A 17,921-nucleotide genomic window follows, 5' to 3' on the forward strand; every position below is an offset into this window, starting at 1 on the left:
AAGGATCTCAAGGATCCTCAGGACCCAGATAATGGTTCACAACCATCCATAACTCCAGTTCACAGGTATAAAACTCCCTTGCCTGGCCTCCTCGGGCACTGCACACATGTGGTACAAACACATACATGCAGGGAAACACTCATACACATAAAATTAAAAAATCAATTTAATTATTTTTTATTTATTTTTTAGGAAAAAAAATAAATGAGACTGGAGAAATGGCTCAGCCATTAAGAGCACTTGCTGCTCTTGCAGAGGACACAGGTTCAGTTCCCAATTCCCACAGGACAGCTCACAACAGTCTGTAACTCCAGTTCCTGGGGATCCAACGCCTCTGGTGACCTCCAAGGGCTCTGCACACACAGTGTAGGCAAAACACTAATTCTTGTAAAATAAAATATTTATCTATCTATTTATTTATTTATTTATTTTCTGAGACAGGGTTTTTCTGTCTAGCCCTGGCTGTCCTGGAAGTCTCTTTGTAGACCAGGCTGGCCTCAAACTCAGAGATCTGCCTGTCTCTGCCTTTCAAGTGCCGGGATAAAAGGTGTGCACCACTCCTCACTCAGCTAGATATTGTTTTAAGAAGAAAAAAGAATAGTTCGGGCTGAAGCTAAAACCAGAACCTAGCACTTTTTTGGTATGGAAGTGGGTTTATAAGAGATCCAAGACTGGTCAATTGCCATACCTCGATAGAGCAACCCGTTTTTCTAGGCGAGTCGTCCACATGAGGCAACCCTGGTCTTACAAAACAAAACCACACAGGAGCTGCAGAAAGAATTTAACTCAGTATAGTGTTTCTGGCAGAAAGAGGTTGTGGAATCTGCTCTACAAAGATCACCCTGAATGTGCCCAGGGCTCAGCATGCCTGACCTGAGTCCCCAGTGTGTCTGTGTAAACAATTCCAAAAGGCTGAAGTGACCAAACTAGGTCACAAGAATTCTGGAGCTTCTGCCTTGTTTCTCACAGAATGCTCTGGAGACATTCTGTTTACTACGGCTGTCATACTGGGAGATATTCAAGTCACATGTGGAGGCTGTCCTAAACAGCCTGATTTTTCAGTTTTTTACAGAGAGTTCCAGGACAGCCAGGGCTGTTAAACAGAGAGACCCTGCCTCCAAAAACAAAAAACCAAACCAAACCAAACCAAAAAACCAAAGGGTCCTGTGGGTAGTGGTGCCTGGTATGTCTGCCTGTACATGGTTGCTCCCTTCTTCCCCTTGCCATGGTAGTTCTGCTCCTTGCTGTAGTAGTTACATATGCACCCCCACAATCCCAGCACCAGCCTGGAACAATTTGAGGAAAAGGTTGGTTTTGGTTTTTTTTTTTTTTTTTTTTGGCTCACATTTTCAGAGTGTCTCAGTGTGTTGTGGGAAGGAAGGCATGGCAAAGCCTTCATGTTAGTCGTGTGTATTACGGCTGTTCACGTCACTGGTGACCAGGGAAATAGAGGGCAAGGGCTGAGTATAACCTTCAGAGACCCATCCCAAGTGACTTACTTGTGCCAACTCGACCCAACCCTCCTAAAGTTTCACAACACCCCCAAACAGCACCTCAAAACACGAACGTATCGGGAACCCTGCAGAGTCAAAGCCCAGTATCCCTGATTCCACAAGCCCGCGGTGGAGTTGAATACAAATGCTCTTTCCTTCAGCCCTAGGAGGACACATGAGTCAGCCCGAATTTTCAAAGTTCCACTTTCCTCTGAATATAGGGAGTGAGAGCCCCTGACCCAAGAGTCAGAGTTCTTTCTGGAACTGTCAGACCAAATTGAGAAAAGATTCTTCACTGGGTGGTTGATGTGGCACTCTGTTCCCTGGAGCTGGTATGGACAAAGTTTTCAATTAATTGCTGGAAGGTCAATGAATGAATGCCTTTGAAATTTAAGCTGCAGGAATTTGCTTCCTGTCACTGGCTAACAAGAGCCCTGGCTAGCATGAGTAAACCTGATAGGATTATACATACACCCGCTATAGTAATCAAGAATTGAAGGATTCATATGTGAGCTGAAATTCAGCTGTGACTGCAGATTTGTTATTGGAAAAGCACTAAGCCCTAAGCAGCATGCTGGTGGAGTATGTATCCCTATATACTCCAGTGTGGCTGGACCAGTGGAATCTGACCCAAAAGGTGCAAAAGCAGTCTTTGGGGGCTAGGAGCCTAGGGAAGCCTTTGTTTCCTCTTCCCCACCCTCTCTGTCTGAAATGCAGAAGCCACCCTGGGAGTGCAGCAGGCATCCTGAGAGTGTGAGGGTCAAACCTCCTGCTGGAGGTGCAGGTGCTGATGGAGAAGGATGGAGCAGCCTGCTGCCTGCTGCTACTGGAGGCTGCTGTACTGGCTAACATTGCCTTTCTTCTGGCTCTCTGCACGTGAGAGAAACTAACCTGGTCTGGTTATTGCACGCAGCCAGATGTGACTCTAAGTTAGGCAATGCCCTTTGCCCATTATATTCAAAGTTCTTGGAATTTTGGATCAAATGGATAATATTTGGAGACTTGGTATCAATCAGGTCTGGGCTGCTATGGCAGACATGGATCGCTGGATCCATTCCTTACCTCTGTTGCAACGATGTACATTCAGTGGCTTCAGATGACAGGTTTTTATATTTGACACAAGTCTAGATATTAGAAATCCTTAAACCAAGGTATCAGCAGAGCTGCTTTCCTTGTAGAGGAAAGAGGGACATCCATTTTGTCTTTTTAAATTTCCAGGGGCCTCCTATTTCCCTTGTCCATGTCCCCTTCTTATTCAAGGTTGGCACTGTAGCATGAGCACGCATACACACACACACACACACACACACAAACACACGCATACACACACACACACACAAACACACGCATACACACACACACACACACACAAACACACGCACACATTGCTGTTGGTTGGCCTATCGCCTTTGCTTCTAACTCCCCTGTCCTTTCCTTTCTCCAATGATAACATTTGTGATTCTGTGGGCCTACTGCGTCAGCCAGGCTAATCTCCCCACACTGTCGTGGGTACAACCACACCTGCAAAAGCCCCTTTTTGGCATAGAAGCTAATGTATTAACAGGTTCTGGGCATCAATATGTAGAAATTTCAAGGGCTCACTGACCTTTCTCCATTTTCCTGTTTACCTACAGAGTGACAGTGTTTTGTCCAGGTCCCACACTTTGTCCAGGTCCCACACAGAGCTAGCTGAGAGGACAGAACTGCGCAGACACACTCATCACTGGCAGAGGTGGTAGAGGTACCCTTTATCCTCCTGAGCAGGAATCTAGAATCAGACATTCTTTCGAGGTCCACGTCAGACCTCCAGTGTGCTCAGAAGCTATTGCTGTCACCCATGGCCCACAGCGCCCATCCTCTTGGCTCTCTGTCGCGCATTGTCACTTGGCATTCATCAGCCCAGCTGTCCCAAAGGCATTGTTTTATCCTCTGACCATCTTGATCTCTGAAGATAAAGATAACATCTTAGGCTACTTTGCACCACAAGAACCCACTACATGGAGTAGAGGCTTCTAGTAGATTCTTTAGTAGGATGCACTCAGCTCCTACCCCGCAGTCTAGTAAGACAGTCTCCCTTACAGACAAGACTGGGTGACGTCCAGTCTTGACGTGTTGGCAGTAGAGCGGCAAGCACAGGAAGGCAGGGTTGAAAGTATTTGATTCTTCTGCTTCAGCTGAGGCAGGGACTGTTCTATTAGGTTCATAGCATCTTACAAACAGGCAATGGAATAGGACTATCAGAAGAGCAGGGCATGTAGCCACTTCTCATAGCGGTACGACTCATGGCTAGGTAGGACTCCAGCCTGGTTCTTCAGCTTCCACCCTCTCAGCCTCAAATCTGTAAGCTCCTTCTTGCCTGGTGTGAACACATCCTCTCTAGCTGGAGTGGCTTCTCTCGTCTCTCTCTATAGTATAATCTAGTCTCTGGCATAGCAGACCCACTCAGGGTAGGCACTACACCTTTCTCTTGCAAACAGATCCTCCAGTGAACCCATCAAAAGGATAATGCACAACTCACTGAAATGGGTTAAAGTTCCACCACTCTGTGGGGCTGGAGGATGGTTCAGTGGTTAAGAGCACTGGGTGATCACTCAGAGGATCCTGATTCAAGTCTTACTATGGCAGCTCACCATTGTCTGTAACTCCTGTTTCAGGAGATCTGACGCCCTCTTCTGGCCTCCGCAGGCACCAGATACCCATGCAGACAAAACACCCAAACACATAAATAAAATTTTTCGAAAAAGTTTTAATATTCTGATGAATTTTTCATGCTTTCTGGGAAACAAGAGCCTGGAATGGAAGCAGAATGTGGTCCCCCTCCTTTCACGCTCAAATTTCTTAAATAGAAGAAGTCATTTCCTTGTTTCAATGTTATTAGTTCACAGGGGCAGTCCAGAAAACCCTTCCCTTTTTATACCAGTGTTTGTGACAAACATAATATAACATTAAATGAAGTGTTAGAATTCATTCGAAATTTTTGCTGATCTAACACACTGTCATTCTCCTTTTCTCCCCACTCCTGTTACTATGGTCTTTATCTTTGCTAGGCTGTTGTATGCATGCAACTTTTGGACTTTTGTTTTTCATATAATGTTAGAACAGAAGAGTTTTCCAAGGTTGTTGCCTGGCCTTTCTTTCTTCATCCTCTGTCTCTGTCTGTCTGTCTCTTTCTCTCTTGGTATTTCAAGACAGAGTTCCCCTGGCTGTCCTGGAACTTGCTCCTTAGACCAGGCTGGTCTCCAACTCAGAGAGATCCATCTGCTTGTTTCTGCCTCCTGAGTGCTGAGATTAAAGGTGTGCGCCACCACCACCCGGCTGGTCTTTCTTTTCAACAACACATTTCTTCCAGCATCCCTGATATCTGTTCTGTGTCCCTACAGTACTTTTCTTTCAGTTTGTCTTGGCATTATCATTTACACTGCAGTCATCATGTTTGCACCTGTTCCTTTAGAGTTTCCAAGGAGCGGGATTGTGCCAACTATATAACTGCTTGCAAGGTCTCCCCCTCTCTCAATTTTGAGACAAAATCTCAGTATTGCATTAAGGCTGGTCTTCAAGACTTAAAAATTCAATTATTTAATTAATGTGAGTGTGTGCATGCACTCACGGTGCTCTGGGTACAGTGTGCAGGCATCGGTTTCCTCCTTCTGTCATATGGGTTCCGGGAATCGAACTCAAGTTGTTAGGCTTCCTGTGAAGCATTTTGACCCCAGTGGCATCTTGCTGGCCCTAGTCTCACACTCTCAGTCCTGCTTGGATTACAGGTGAGACCCATCCCTCCCGTACGGTTTTACTTTTCATTTCAATTTGCCTCGCCCCGACTCTTAGGGAGGCGTTCCGAGGGACGTGTTCTCAGTTTTTCTGCTATGCCCTGTAGATTCCAGCCTCGGAGAAAGAATGCAGCCAAGCGCCAGGCGGGCACACGTGGTTCCGGGTTTGTGCCCGGCCCGCCCAGCTGTGGACTACATTTCCCAGCCAGCACCGCGTGGAAGGCGTGGCCGCGGGGTACGGGCGACAGCATCGCCGGGTCCAGGGTGTACAGCGGGACCCGATGGCCGCGTGGGCCGAGCGGCTGGCGGGCGTGCGGGGAGTACTGCTTGACATCTCCGGCGTGCTGTACGACAGCGGCGCAGGCGGCGGAGCCGCCATTGCGGGATCTGTGGAGGCCGTGGCGAGGTTAGTGGGCTCAACGCGGGGGTGGGGTGGGGGGTTGGGGTGGGGTGTCGGGTGTCGGACTTCTGTGGCTGCCGGGGGCGGGGCGTTCACTCCGGCCCCGCCTCCTCGTGCACTGGCCCCGCCCTTCATGCTGGCTAGGAGCCAGGTGGTGAAGTTTGGGTTGGCGCTGCTAGGCTTCCAAGGGTTGTAGTTTTGCTTTGGAAGCAGGTGAACGGTTGAACTTGGTTAACCTGCAAGTAAAATACAGATTCCAAAAGTGTAGGATATTGAAATATGTATTAGGCCAATGGGATGGCTCCATGGATAAAGGCATTCACTATTGTGACAACCTGAATTCAATCCCTGGGACCCACATGGTGGAAGAAAAGAAGTGACAGCTGCAAGTTGCCTTTTATCTGACCTCCACATAGTGCTCCACTCTAAAAAGAAATAAACGGAAAAGTTATTTTAAAGTATTTCATTATGTTGCTTACATGTTTAAATGACCATTTTTAATATACTAGGCTAGGTAAACTATTTTAAATAAAACTGTTTCTTTTACCTTTGAAAACTTTAAATCTCGTATGTGGCTAGCCATCTAATTCTTTTGGATTGGTTTTGATTTGAGGAGGAGAAAGCATCTGGTTCTTCAAGCCTGCCCATGCAGGACCCTGCCTGCCAGGGACCACACTTGACATTAAGTCTGAGCTATTTGCCTTTGGTGTCCCTAGCCAGCTCTACGTAATGTTGATGGAGAGTTGGAAGGGGGCTTGTTGTTTAGCTAGCACTCAGTCTCCTAGAATCACTAGCTGGGATGCCCTGACCTAACTTGGATTATTTATTTACCGGTAGTTAAGTAAATCCTTTGATCCCAAGAGGCACTGGTGAGGCGACAGGACTCCAGCTGTGTTTTGTAGCAAAGTCAAAGGGGCATGAGAAGGACTGCTCCTAGGAAGCACCTGCGACCTCTGTGTGGGCAGAGGTCTAGGTTTACCTGTTCTTCTGGTCTCGATATATTCTCCACTGACCCCAGAACGTAGGACTGGCTGTGTGACAGTGACCTTGTAGGTCGGTCATTATGTGGCGGCCCCTTTGGAACGCGGTCAGGCACTGGACAGTGCTCTGAAGTGAAGTTCCTTCATGTAGGCAACCTTAGGAGATCTCATCTGAAGGGAAGGTAGATCATATTTTGGGCTCAAATGAATAAATGAGTCACTGTAGATCAGAAGTGAAGATGTTTCTAAGGTATACAAGCCAAGAAATAGTGCCACCCACAGTGGGGAAGTCTTCCCACTTTAAGTAACAAATGGAGATAGTCTACCCACAGACATGCCCAGATGCTGTCTCCTGGATGATTCTAGATCTCATCAAGTTGACAGTTGAGATTACCCCTGTCACAAACATGTACACACACACATGAACTTGTACACATGTACAAACAAGTACAATGAAAATGAGATTTCCTTTGGCAAGAGAGCCTCAGAATATATAAATAAAAAAATCAGCCGTTGAGCTGGAGTAAGGGCCAATGACATAATCATTCACCAGGGCAAAAACCAACAGTGACCTCCTAAGCATATGAAAGACCTCCTACCTGGTCCCATTAGAAACACAAATTAAGGGGCTGGAGAGATGACTCAGCGGTTAAGAGCACTGACTGATCTTCCAAAGGTCCAGAGTTCAATTTCCAGCAACCACATGGTGACTCACAACCATCCCTCATGGGATCTGGCACCCTCTTCTGGCCTGCAGGCATGCATTGCCTGGTGTAAATTCTGCATCTAGAAAATATTCATATTGTGCATGTAACTCCCAATTCATTTCACTCTCTTGTGTAACCAGCATCTCAGAAAACTCCCTCTACACTCCCCAGCCCAGGGCAACCACTGCTTTGCCTTCTAGTCCCGTAGGTTAATTTTGCTTGTGAATCTGGATATTGTGGGGCCAGAAAGAACATGAAGTGAAGGAGAGTCATGGCAGCAGGGCCTTGAGGAGGCAGCTAGTCATGTGACTTCTGCAGTCAAGAAATCACAGAGTATGTTTCCCGTTTATGACTGTCCCTTTCGCCTGCTATCACTTGCGAGGGATTTTCCCTATAGTTGTGGACAGTGGTTTGTGGATGGTTTGATTGTGTTACTAAGCTTGGTTCTATGGAGTGATGACTTACTGTTCTACTGTGAAGAGACACCATGACCAAGGCAACTTATAAAGGAACACAACTGGGGAATTGCTTATGGTTTCAGAGGGTGACTCTGTGGCCATCAATCATGGGGAACATGGCAGCAGGCAGGCAGGTGGGCAGGCCTGGTGCTGGAGCAGAAGCTGAGAGCTTACCTGTGATCCATAAGTATGAGGCAGAGAGAACTACCTGGGAATAGCGTGGGCACAAAGGCCCACCCCCATGACACACCTCCTCCAACAAAGCCACATCTCCTACTCCTTCCTAAACAGTTCCACTGACTGGGAACCAAGCACTCCAATATATGGGCTTGTTGCGGGGGGGGGGGGGCATTCATTTTCAGACCTCCACAAATGAGGACACATTTGTGCACCCCTATCTTTCCCATTTGGGTTATTGCAGCTGGTATTTTGGGGACCATGTGACTGTGTTCCTACAGGGTGTGCATCCATGGGATGTGGGAGTGTCAGAGTGGAGTAACTGAATTACAAGGCAGGAGTGTGTTTGACAAGTGATCGCCACCTCTGCCAGCTCCACAGCCTTTGGTGTGTTTTAGGACCGTTGTCACAGGCTGCTACATGTCAGTATCACCATGCCGGAGTCACCCCTGCTATGCAAGCCTGCAGGGGTCAAAACAAATCTCTTTACACTTTTATTTATGTGCATGAGTGTGTTACCTGCATGTATATCTGTTTGAGGGTGGCAGGGACCCTGGAACTGGAGTTACAGACTGTTGTGAGCTGCCCTGTGGGTGCTGGGAATTGAACCCAAGTCCTCTGGAAGAGCAGCCAGTGCTCTTACTAAACTACTGAGGCACCTCTCCAGCCCCTTTAATTCTTTTTTATAAAAGATTTATTTATTTTATGTGTATGAGTGTTTGCTGGCATGTATGTCTGTGCACATGTGTGCTTGGTGCCTGTAGAGGTCAGAAGGAGGGCATCCCCTGGAACTGGGGTTATGGATGGGCTGTGAGCCACTAGGTGGGTGTTGGGAACTGAGCCACGATGTGGATGCTGGGAACTGAACCCTGGTCCTCTGCAAGAGCAACAAGTGCTCTTAATCACTGAGCCCTTAAAGCTCATCTTAGCAAAGCCTTCCTGGGACCAGTCAGTCATAAGCCTCAGAACCCACAGAGTCTGCCAGTATCCTTCCCATCACCGTCTGTCTTTGTACCCTTTTCTTGGACAGCACTATGTCAGGCTAGGTGAGCCTCCTTTCCAGAAGCCTGTGGGACTATTCTTGTTGAGGGGACAAGGAACCCAAATGACTGACAGTCTCTGAACTCCCTGGCTTCCTTGCTACTGGACCAAGTCCCTAAATCTGTGCCTGGTCCACTGGAGCGTCTCAAGTGACCTTTGGCTCTCTCATGACTGACGTTCCTTTTCTTACCTCATTTCTTCTGTGGGTTTTTGCTGAGCAGTCTTCCAAGCAGCGCTGACCTCTATAAGGCCAACCCTTCCTGCTCAGGCCTAGGGCAGCCCCACAGGCCTTCCCTCCTCTGTGACAGGTGCAGAGGCTTAGGGGTAAGAGATTTTTGCCCTCTGTTAAAACACACCTGCTTTTGAAGTTTTCTGGGGATTTTCCTCTCTGGGTAGCGGAGCCAACACTGGCCTCTCCCAGAACCCTTCACAGATGGGTGCAGCTTGCCAGGGTACACAGCTGGGCATCCAGCTGGCTTGTGTGGCCTTGGCAGCATTTTCCACCTTTCCCTCTGTGACCCCCCTTGAAGTACAGTGCTCCCTTTGAAGTTCTGCAGGAGTTCAAAGGAAGTTCCTGGGGTGAGACCCACTGTGGCAAGGGACAAGTATGACGGGGGCGGGATGGGACCTGGGGGAACGCGCACTTCCCTGGCAGCTTCCCAGCACAAGGGCTCCAAGGCAGCATCTTAAATTTTAAAGCCTAGTAGGGGATGGCTCACTGTCTCCCATTATTCTGTCTGGGTGTCCTGTTGTAAGCCTTTTGTTGTTGTTGTTGTTTGTTTGTTTGTTTGTTTTTTTACACTATCTAGAAAGTTCCCACTTATGGGGGGACAGAAAGCACAGGAAGAAGGTCAACTTACTTTGAAAATGGGACCAACTATAGTAAGAAGCCTCACGTGAAGGGGGCCTGTCAGGAGCCGGGCAGGCACTCCCTGCCCTGCCTCACTTTCACATCTGCCCAATGAGCCCCTTCCAGAATGAGGGCTGAGGGCTTGAAAAGCAGGAAGCCAGACTGAGTTCTTATTAAAGACGGATGACTGAGCGCATCCACCCACACAGCCGGCAAACATCCACCCACACACCAGGCAAACATTTGTTGGACGCCTGCGGTGTGCCGGGAACCCTGCTCTAGACCTGGAGAGTTTATGATGGCGAGTCAGGTGTCTAGAAACCAGGGCCCTGGCGGAGCCAGCGTGGCAGTGCCAGGAGACCGGACTTGCCCTAGGCAGGCTCGTGTGCTAAGTAGAGAAAGCCTGGACTGTGAAGAGGTCCGGGGCTGCAGGTGCTCATGGGCCTTACAGGTCCCATGGGCATTGAGTTGAGATCGAGAGAGGTGAACCTAAGAACATCCCATATGGAAGGAGGGGGCAGCTTTGCCCTTCCCATGCGGTGTCTCCCCCGATGGACCCCAACCCCTGCTACCCACTTAGTCCTGCAAGCTGCTGGGCGGGGCCCACTGACTGCTGTAGGACTTGTGGGCGGGTGTGGCCATCTGTAACCCGCCTGGGTCCCTCCAACAGGCCTTTATTGGAGCCCATTTGTGGTCAGATCGGGCTCCCTGAGGGGAAGCATTCAGAGGCAGGCTGGGCACAGCAGGGGCTGCCGCACAAAGGCCCTGGTGGCTGGGCAGGCCCTGGCGATGGCCCCCGAGGCATCTGCATGTGAAAGGTGATGCGCATTTACTGCATCCTGTGGAAGGCCACTAAAGCACATCTGCCGGGCCAGCCTAGCCCACGCTGGCCTTTTGGGAGCCGGCGGAAGGAAGCAGGCTCGGCCTCAGCCCAGGGCAGTCTCATAAAGCAATTCCCACCCAGGATGGTGAGCCAGACTTCCAGATGGCCCCTCTCGATCCTGAGGGGGAACAGAAATATCGGGGACCCTAGGGAAATCCAGATGCTATACTGACAGTCTTGGTGCAGCAGCATGTGATTGGGCCAGGGCAGCTCTGAAATCTGGCTGGTCCTCTGACCTCCTCAGAGCTCAGCTGCCTTTACAGCATCTAGTCACGAGGCACAGTTCCTAGGAGTGGCCATAATAATGCAGACGGTAACCCAGGCCAAGCGCTTCCTCTCAGTCCCACCTGTGGGCCAGGCTAGCCAGGGAGTCAGCTGGGGAAGGCTCCCACAGGCCTTGGGCAAGGGGTCTCTGCTCTGACCTGGGGTCAGGGCTGTTGGTACTGACTGAGCTCCTATACATGGCCCTTTCCTGTCCTGAGATGAGCCATGGTGGGGGAGGGCATGGCCCAGAGCAGCCTGCTCTTTATCCTGGGTTCTGGGTTTTCTGTTTTGCAATGTCAACACTTGAAGTTTCATAACATAGATGACTTCCTTTTGTAAATGTTCCTGCCAGCCCTTGATTCAGAGAAAAGTTGAAGGCCTCTGTCATCAGCCTGTCCCAATAACTGCCTCAGATTGACCCCATGGGTCTTCCAGCCCCTTGCTTTTGTGTTCCCCCAAAGCAAAGAGGTTTTGTGATATAGCCCACTCCTTCTCCTGATCTTTGCAGCCCCCAGGACAGATGCCCATCACACTGCGCACTGCCCATCACACTGTACACTGCCATCACACTGCACACTGCCATCACACTGTACACTGCCCATCACACTGCACACTGCCCATCACACTGCACACTGCCCATCACACTGCACACTGCCATCACACTGTACACTGCCATCACACTGTACACTGCCATCACACTGTACACTGCCATCACACTGTACACTGCCATCACACTGCGCACTGCCCATCACACTGTACACTGCCCATCACACTGCACACTGCCCATCACACTGCACACTGCCCATCACACTGCACACTGCCCATCACACTGCACACTGCCCATCACACTGCACACTGCCCATCACACTGCGCACTGCCCATCACACTGTACACTGCCCATCACACTGTACACTGCCCATCACACTGCGCACTGCCCATCACACTGTATACTGCCATCACACTGCGCACTGCTCACCACACTGCCCATCACACTGCACACTGCCCATCACACTGCACACTGCCCACCACACTGCCCATCACACTGCACACTGCCCATCACACTGCGCACTGCCCATCACACTGCACACTGCCCATCACACTGCGCACTGCCCATCACACTGCACACTGCCCATCACACTGCACACTGCCCATCACACTGCACACTGCCCATCACACTGCACACTGCCCATCACACTGTGCACTGCCCATCACACTGCACACTGCCCATCACACTGCGCACTGCCCATCACACTGCACACTGCTCACCACACTGCCCATCACACTGCGCACTGCCATCACACTGTACACTGCCCACCACACTGTACACTGCCCACCACACTGTACACTGTCATCACACTGCGCACTGCCCATCACACTGCACACTGCCCATCACACTGCACACTGCCCATCACACTGTATACTGCCCATCACACTGCACACTGCCCATCACACTGCACACTGCCCACCACACTGCCCATCACACTGCACACTGCCCATCACACTGCGCACTGCCCATCACACTGCACACTGCCCATCACACTGCACACTGCCCATCACACTGCACACTGCCCATCACACTGCACACTGCCCATCACACTGTGCACTGCCCATCACACTGCACACTGCCCATCACACTGCGCACTGCCCATCACACTGCACACTGCTCACCACACTGCCCATCACACTGCACACTGCCATCACACTGTACACTGCCCACCACACTGTACACTGTCATCACACTGCGCACTGCCCATCACACTGCACACTGCCCATCACACTGCCCATCACACTGCACACTGCCCATCACACTGTATACTGCCCATCACACTGCACACTGCCCACCACACTGCACACTGCCCACCACACTGCGCACTGCCCATCACACTGCACACTGCCCATCACACTGCGCACTGCCCACCACACTGCACACTGCCCATCACACTGCGCACTGCCCATCACACTGTACACTGCCCATCACACTGCGCACTGCCCACCACACTGCACACTGCCCATCACACTGTGCACTGCCCATCACACTGCACACTGCCCATCACACTGCGCACTGCCCATCACACTGCACACTGCCATCACACTGCGCACTGCCATCACACTGCACACTGCCCATCACACTGCGCACTGCCATCACACTGTACACTGCCCACCACACTGTACACTGTCATCACACTGCACACTGCCCATCACACTGTACACTGCCCATCACACTGCACACTGCCATCACACTGCCCATCACACTGCACACTGCCCATCACACTGCACACTGCCCATCACACTGTACACTGCCATCACACTGCCCATCACACTGTATACTGCCCATCACACTGCCCATCACACTGCACACTGCCCATCACACTGCACACTGCCCATCACACTGCACACTGCTCACCACACTGCCCATCACACTGCACACTGCCCATCACACTGCGCACTGCCCATCACACTGCACACTGCCCATCACACTGCACACTGCTCACCACACTGCCCATCACACTGCACACTGCCCATCACACTGCGCACTGCCATCACACTGCACACTGCCCATCACACTGCACACTGCCCATCACACTGTACACTGCCCATCACACTGCGCACTGCCCACCACACTGCACACTGCCCATCACACTGCACACTGCCCATCACACTGTACACTGCCCATCACACTGCGCACTGTCATCACACTGCACACTGCCATCACACTGCACACTGCCCATCACACTGTACACTGCCCATCACACTGCACACTGCCCATCACACTGTACACTGCCATCACACTGTGCACTGCCCATCACACTGCACACTGCCCATCACACTGTACACTGCCCATCACACTGCACACTGCCATCACACTGTACACTGCCCATCACACTGCCCATCACACTGCACACTGCCATCACACTGTACACTGCCATCACACTGTATACTGCCATCACACTGTACACTGCCATCACACTGCACACTGCCATCACACTGTACACTGCCATCACACTGCACACTGCCATCACACTGTACACTGCCATCACACTGTACACTGCCATCACACTGCACACTGCCCATCACACTGCACACTGCCCATCACACTGTACACTGCCATCACACTGCACACTGCCCATCACACTGCACACTGCCATCACACTGTACACTGCCCATCACACTGCACACTGCCCATCACACTGCACACTGCCCATCACACTGCACACTGCCCATCACACTGCACACTGCCATCACACTGCACACTGCCATCACACTGCACACTGCCCATCACACTGCACACTGCCCATCACACTGCACACTGCCCATCACACTGCACACTGCCATCACACTGCACACTGCCATCACACTGCACACTGCCCATCACACTGTATACTGCCATCACACTGTACACTGCCATCACACTGCACACTGCCCATCACACTGTATACTGCCATCACACTGCACACTGCCATCACACTGCACACTGCCCATCACACTGTATACTGCCATCACACTGTACACTGCCCATCACACTGCACACTGCCCATCACACTGCACACTGCCCATCACACTGCACACTGCCCACCACACTGCCCATCACACTGCGCACTGCCCACTTTACTGTACACTGCCCATCACACTGCACACTGCCCATCACACTGCACACTGCCCATCACACTGCACACTGCCCATCACACTGCACACTGCCCATCACACTGCACACTGCCCATCACACTGCACACTGCCCATCACACTGCACACTGCCCATCACACTGCACACTGCCCATCACACTGCACACTGCCCGCCACACTGCACACTGCTCACCACACTGCCCATCACACTGCGCACTGTCTATCACATTGCACTGCTTTGTCCTGTCCTCCCAACTCTGTGTTCAACCAAAGAGTGAGGATTTTAACTCTTTATTGCCCTCAGAACAATTTTTTTGTGAGGGAGGGTGGTGATTTGAGACAGGGTTTGTCTGTGTGGATCTGCCCGTCCTGGAACTCACTCTGTAAACCAGGCTGTCCTTGAACTCAGAAACCCTCCCGCCTCTGCTGGAGTTAAAGGTGAGTACTACCACTGCCTGACCATTAGAATACCTTTTTAAAATGACTTTATGGTTTTGTTTATTTTACATTGTGCATGTGTGTGTGTGTGTGTGTGCGCACGCGCGCGCGCGCACACGGGCCCACAAGCAGAAGTGAGATGGTAACTTGCAGGAATCAGTTCTCTTTCCACCGTGTGAGTCCTAGGGATCAAATTCAGGTGACCACTCTTGGCAGCAAACTTCCTGATGTCTGAGCCAGCTCATCTTCCCTTATTTGTTTGTTTTTCTTTGTTTTTCTTTTTTCTTTCTTTTTTTTTTTTTTTTTTTTGAGCTAACGATTTTCCTATGTTGCCCAGAACATAGGGAAACCGGAACTGCTGGGCTCAAGAGTATTGCCGTGCTCCCGTCTCCTGAGAGCACTGTTCAGCACAGATCTCAACCTCCCTAATGCTGCCACCCTTTGATACAGTTCCTCACGTTGTGTTGACTCCTACCATAAAATTATGTCGTTGCTATTTCATACCTGGGATTTTTCTGCTGTTATGAATAATAATATACCAAAGGGTTCGTGATCCCCAGGTTGCGAACCATTGCCCTAGAGGTTGGGATTCTGTGTGTTCACCCCTGTGCCAGACTATTATGCCATCTTTTCAAAGACAAAATAGGCCAAGCAGTGATGGCGCATGCCTTTAATCCAGCACTCAGGAGCCAGAGGCAGGAGGATTTCTGTGAGTTCCAGAACAGCCAGGACTGTTACACGGAGAAACTCTGTTGAAAAGCCAACAAATAAAGTACAGAATAAATACGACAACCCTAGTCCATCCTGACTGGTGTCATAATTGATTCATGAACTTGAGCTTGGTGGAGGGAGGCTGTAACCACAGCTCAGCAGTAAGATTGGTTGTCTGGGTTGTGATCTCAGGTGGGCAGGGGCATCCCTAGAAGTCAAGGCAGCCTGTGTGGGTGCGGTGGAGCAGGGTTACTGTTTTCCTTTAGTGAGGCACAGTAACCTGTGAGGCTCACTTTGGAAGCCATGGATGGAGAAGTTCTCAGGCACTGCTCAGGGTTATGAGAGGGGTAGGGTGGCTTCTCATACCCTTGAGAACAGTAAAGACGCCAACCAGCATATAGAGGAGGAATCTGAGGGAGATGGCGAGACTTACATATCTCACAAGAAGGGATAGGGTCTGATGGCCACACCCAGCAGGTGCCACCTTTTACCTGTCACCAAAGAAGTGATAGGTGTCAGAGCCAGGGGATGAAAGCCTGTGTTTCCAATCCCAGCTCTGCACCACAGCTGGGATGCGGGCTTAGGCCAGGTTCCTTAGCCTTTCTATGCCTCAGTTTTCTGCCTGTATTACTGTGTGGTGAGGCATAAGAATTAGCTGAGGGATTTTCTCTGTCATCAACGTTTGCGTAATCATAGGCAGCCCATGGATGGTATGCTGTCAGGTGGAGAACGGACGAGGGGTCGCTTCCCTGAAGAGCAGCATCTTTCAGTTATAGAACTTGGTTCCTATTCAAAGTTAAAGCATTCTGTTCTACCCAAAGCCAACTAGGAAGGGCTGCTGTCCTGGCTTTGCCCTCGTAGATCTCTCAGCATCCTCCTGCAGGTCCCCATCTGTGAGTGGGACCCTCATCTCTCAGACTGTCATGGGATGCACATGTAAGTAAAGCCAGTTACCGGGTGCTGCCAGTAGTTGTGGAAGGGGTGTGTGTCTCTCTGGTCCTCCAGACTTGAGGACACCTATCAAGTCTTTTTTTGGGGGGGGGCGGGTTTCAAGACAGGGTTTCTCTGTGGCTTTGGAGCCTGTCCTGGAACTAGCTCTGTAGACCAGACTGGCCTCGAACTCACAGAGATCCGCCTGCCTCTGCCTCCCGAACCTATCAAGTCTTGAAGCTTCTTCTCCCCATTAGAACTCCCTCCCCCTGGTCCTGCTTCATTGAATAAGCCCTGCCTTCCTATTGGACAGCACCTGCCTGAAAGGCCGAGATGCCCAGGCCCAGCACAGGTCACCCTCTAGTCATCGCTGTCTCTCACTATTGAGTATTTGTAAATTTGCCTCACACTTCCCAGAATCAACAGCCCTATCTGGTAGCTGTTGTGAGTGCCTTGCTGAAATGAGGAACCTGGGGTTTGAGAGGCTTAGGCAACAACCTGCAGAACACATAGGGAAGCATGCCTACGTTCTGAGCCTGGCTTCCACCATACCCTTGGGATGCTTGGCCCTGAACAGTCTGGCTTGCTCAAGGCCTCCAGTGCTTGGGGATGAGTGCCCGCCAGCTGAGCTTGCAGGTCTGGAGAGTGGGACTTGTGCCCCATGGATATCCCCAGCACGCTTCATCTGCCTCAGTGTCCCCTCTGTGTGATCCACTTGGGTCAGGGTCACCAGGGTTTCTCCGGTTACCGAGTCTCATATACTTGACTCAAGTGTTTGTCAATTGCTGTGAGATCGATGCTCTGGCCTTGGCGTGTCCTTGTGATCTGAGTTCAAGCACGTCACAGAGAACACAGTGGTTAGATGTTTTGAGGGCAGGTAAGGTGGGTACCAGCCCAGGGAAGGCGTGCTATGTGTTTTGTAAGGGCCCTGGCTAGAGGTCTGCCCAAGTCACATGACCTCCCTGAATGCACTTGGCCTACTGGCCTTCACCAAGAGGAGTCATCGCCTGACCGCCACGCTGCTGCTGTGCTCTCTGCCCAGAGTGTGGACTCTGACCACACAGGTGCTACTGCCCAACTTTGTCCTTGGAGCTTGGGGAGGCCTGGGCAGGCCAGCAGATAGCCATCTGCCGAGTGAGGAGAAGTAGAAGGAAGGAGTCCAGCCAAGCTTTTGGTGGTGCTGTGTCTGGTGCCTTCC

The 17,921-nt window shown here is 50.8% G+C and overlaps 1 protein-coding gene across 1 annotated transcript in view; it reads left to right on the forward strand.

Annotated features, from left to right (window-relative positions):
- Positions 1 to 5,481: 5,481 nt before the first annotated feature.
- The window catches only part of Lhpp (phospholysine phosphohistidine inorganic pyrophosphate phosphatase), an 86,587-nt gene continuing 74,147 nt past the window's right edge, over positions 5,482 to 17,921 (forward strand). The window contains exon 1 of the mRNA XM_075972545.1: positions 5,482 to 5,669. Coding sequence (XP_075828660.1) covers positions 5,545 to 5,669 — 125 coding nt within the window. The 5' untranslated portion in view covers positions 5,482 to 5,544. The remainder of the gene's footprint in view (positions 5,670 to 17,921) is intronic.

The sequence above is a fragment of the Microtus pennsylvanicus genome, chromosome 5 (genome assembly GCF_037038515.1).
Source record: "Microtus pennsylvanicus isolate mMicPen1 chromosome 5, mMicPen1.hap1, whole genome shotgun sequence".
Lineage (NCBI taxonomy): Eukaryota > Metazoa > Chordata > Mammalia > Rodentia > Cricetidae > Microtus > Microtus pennsylvanicus.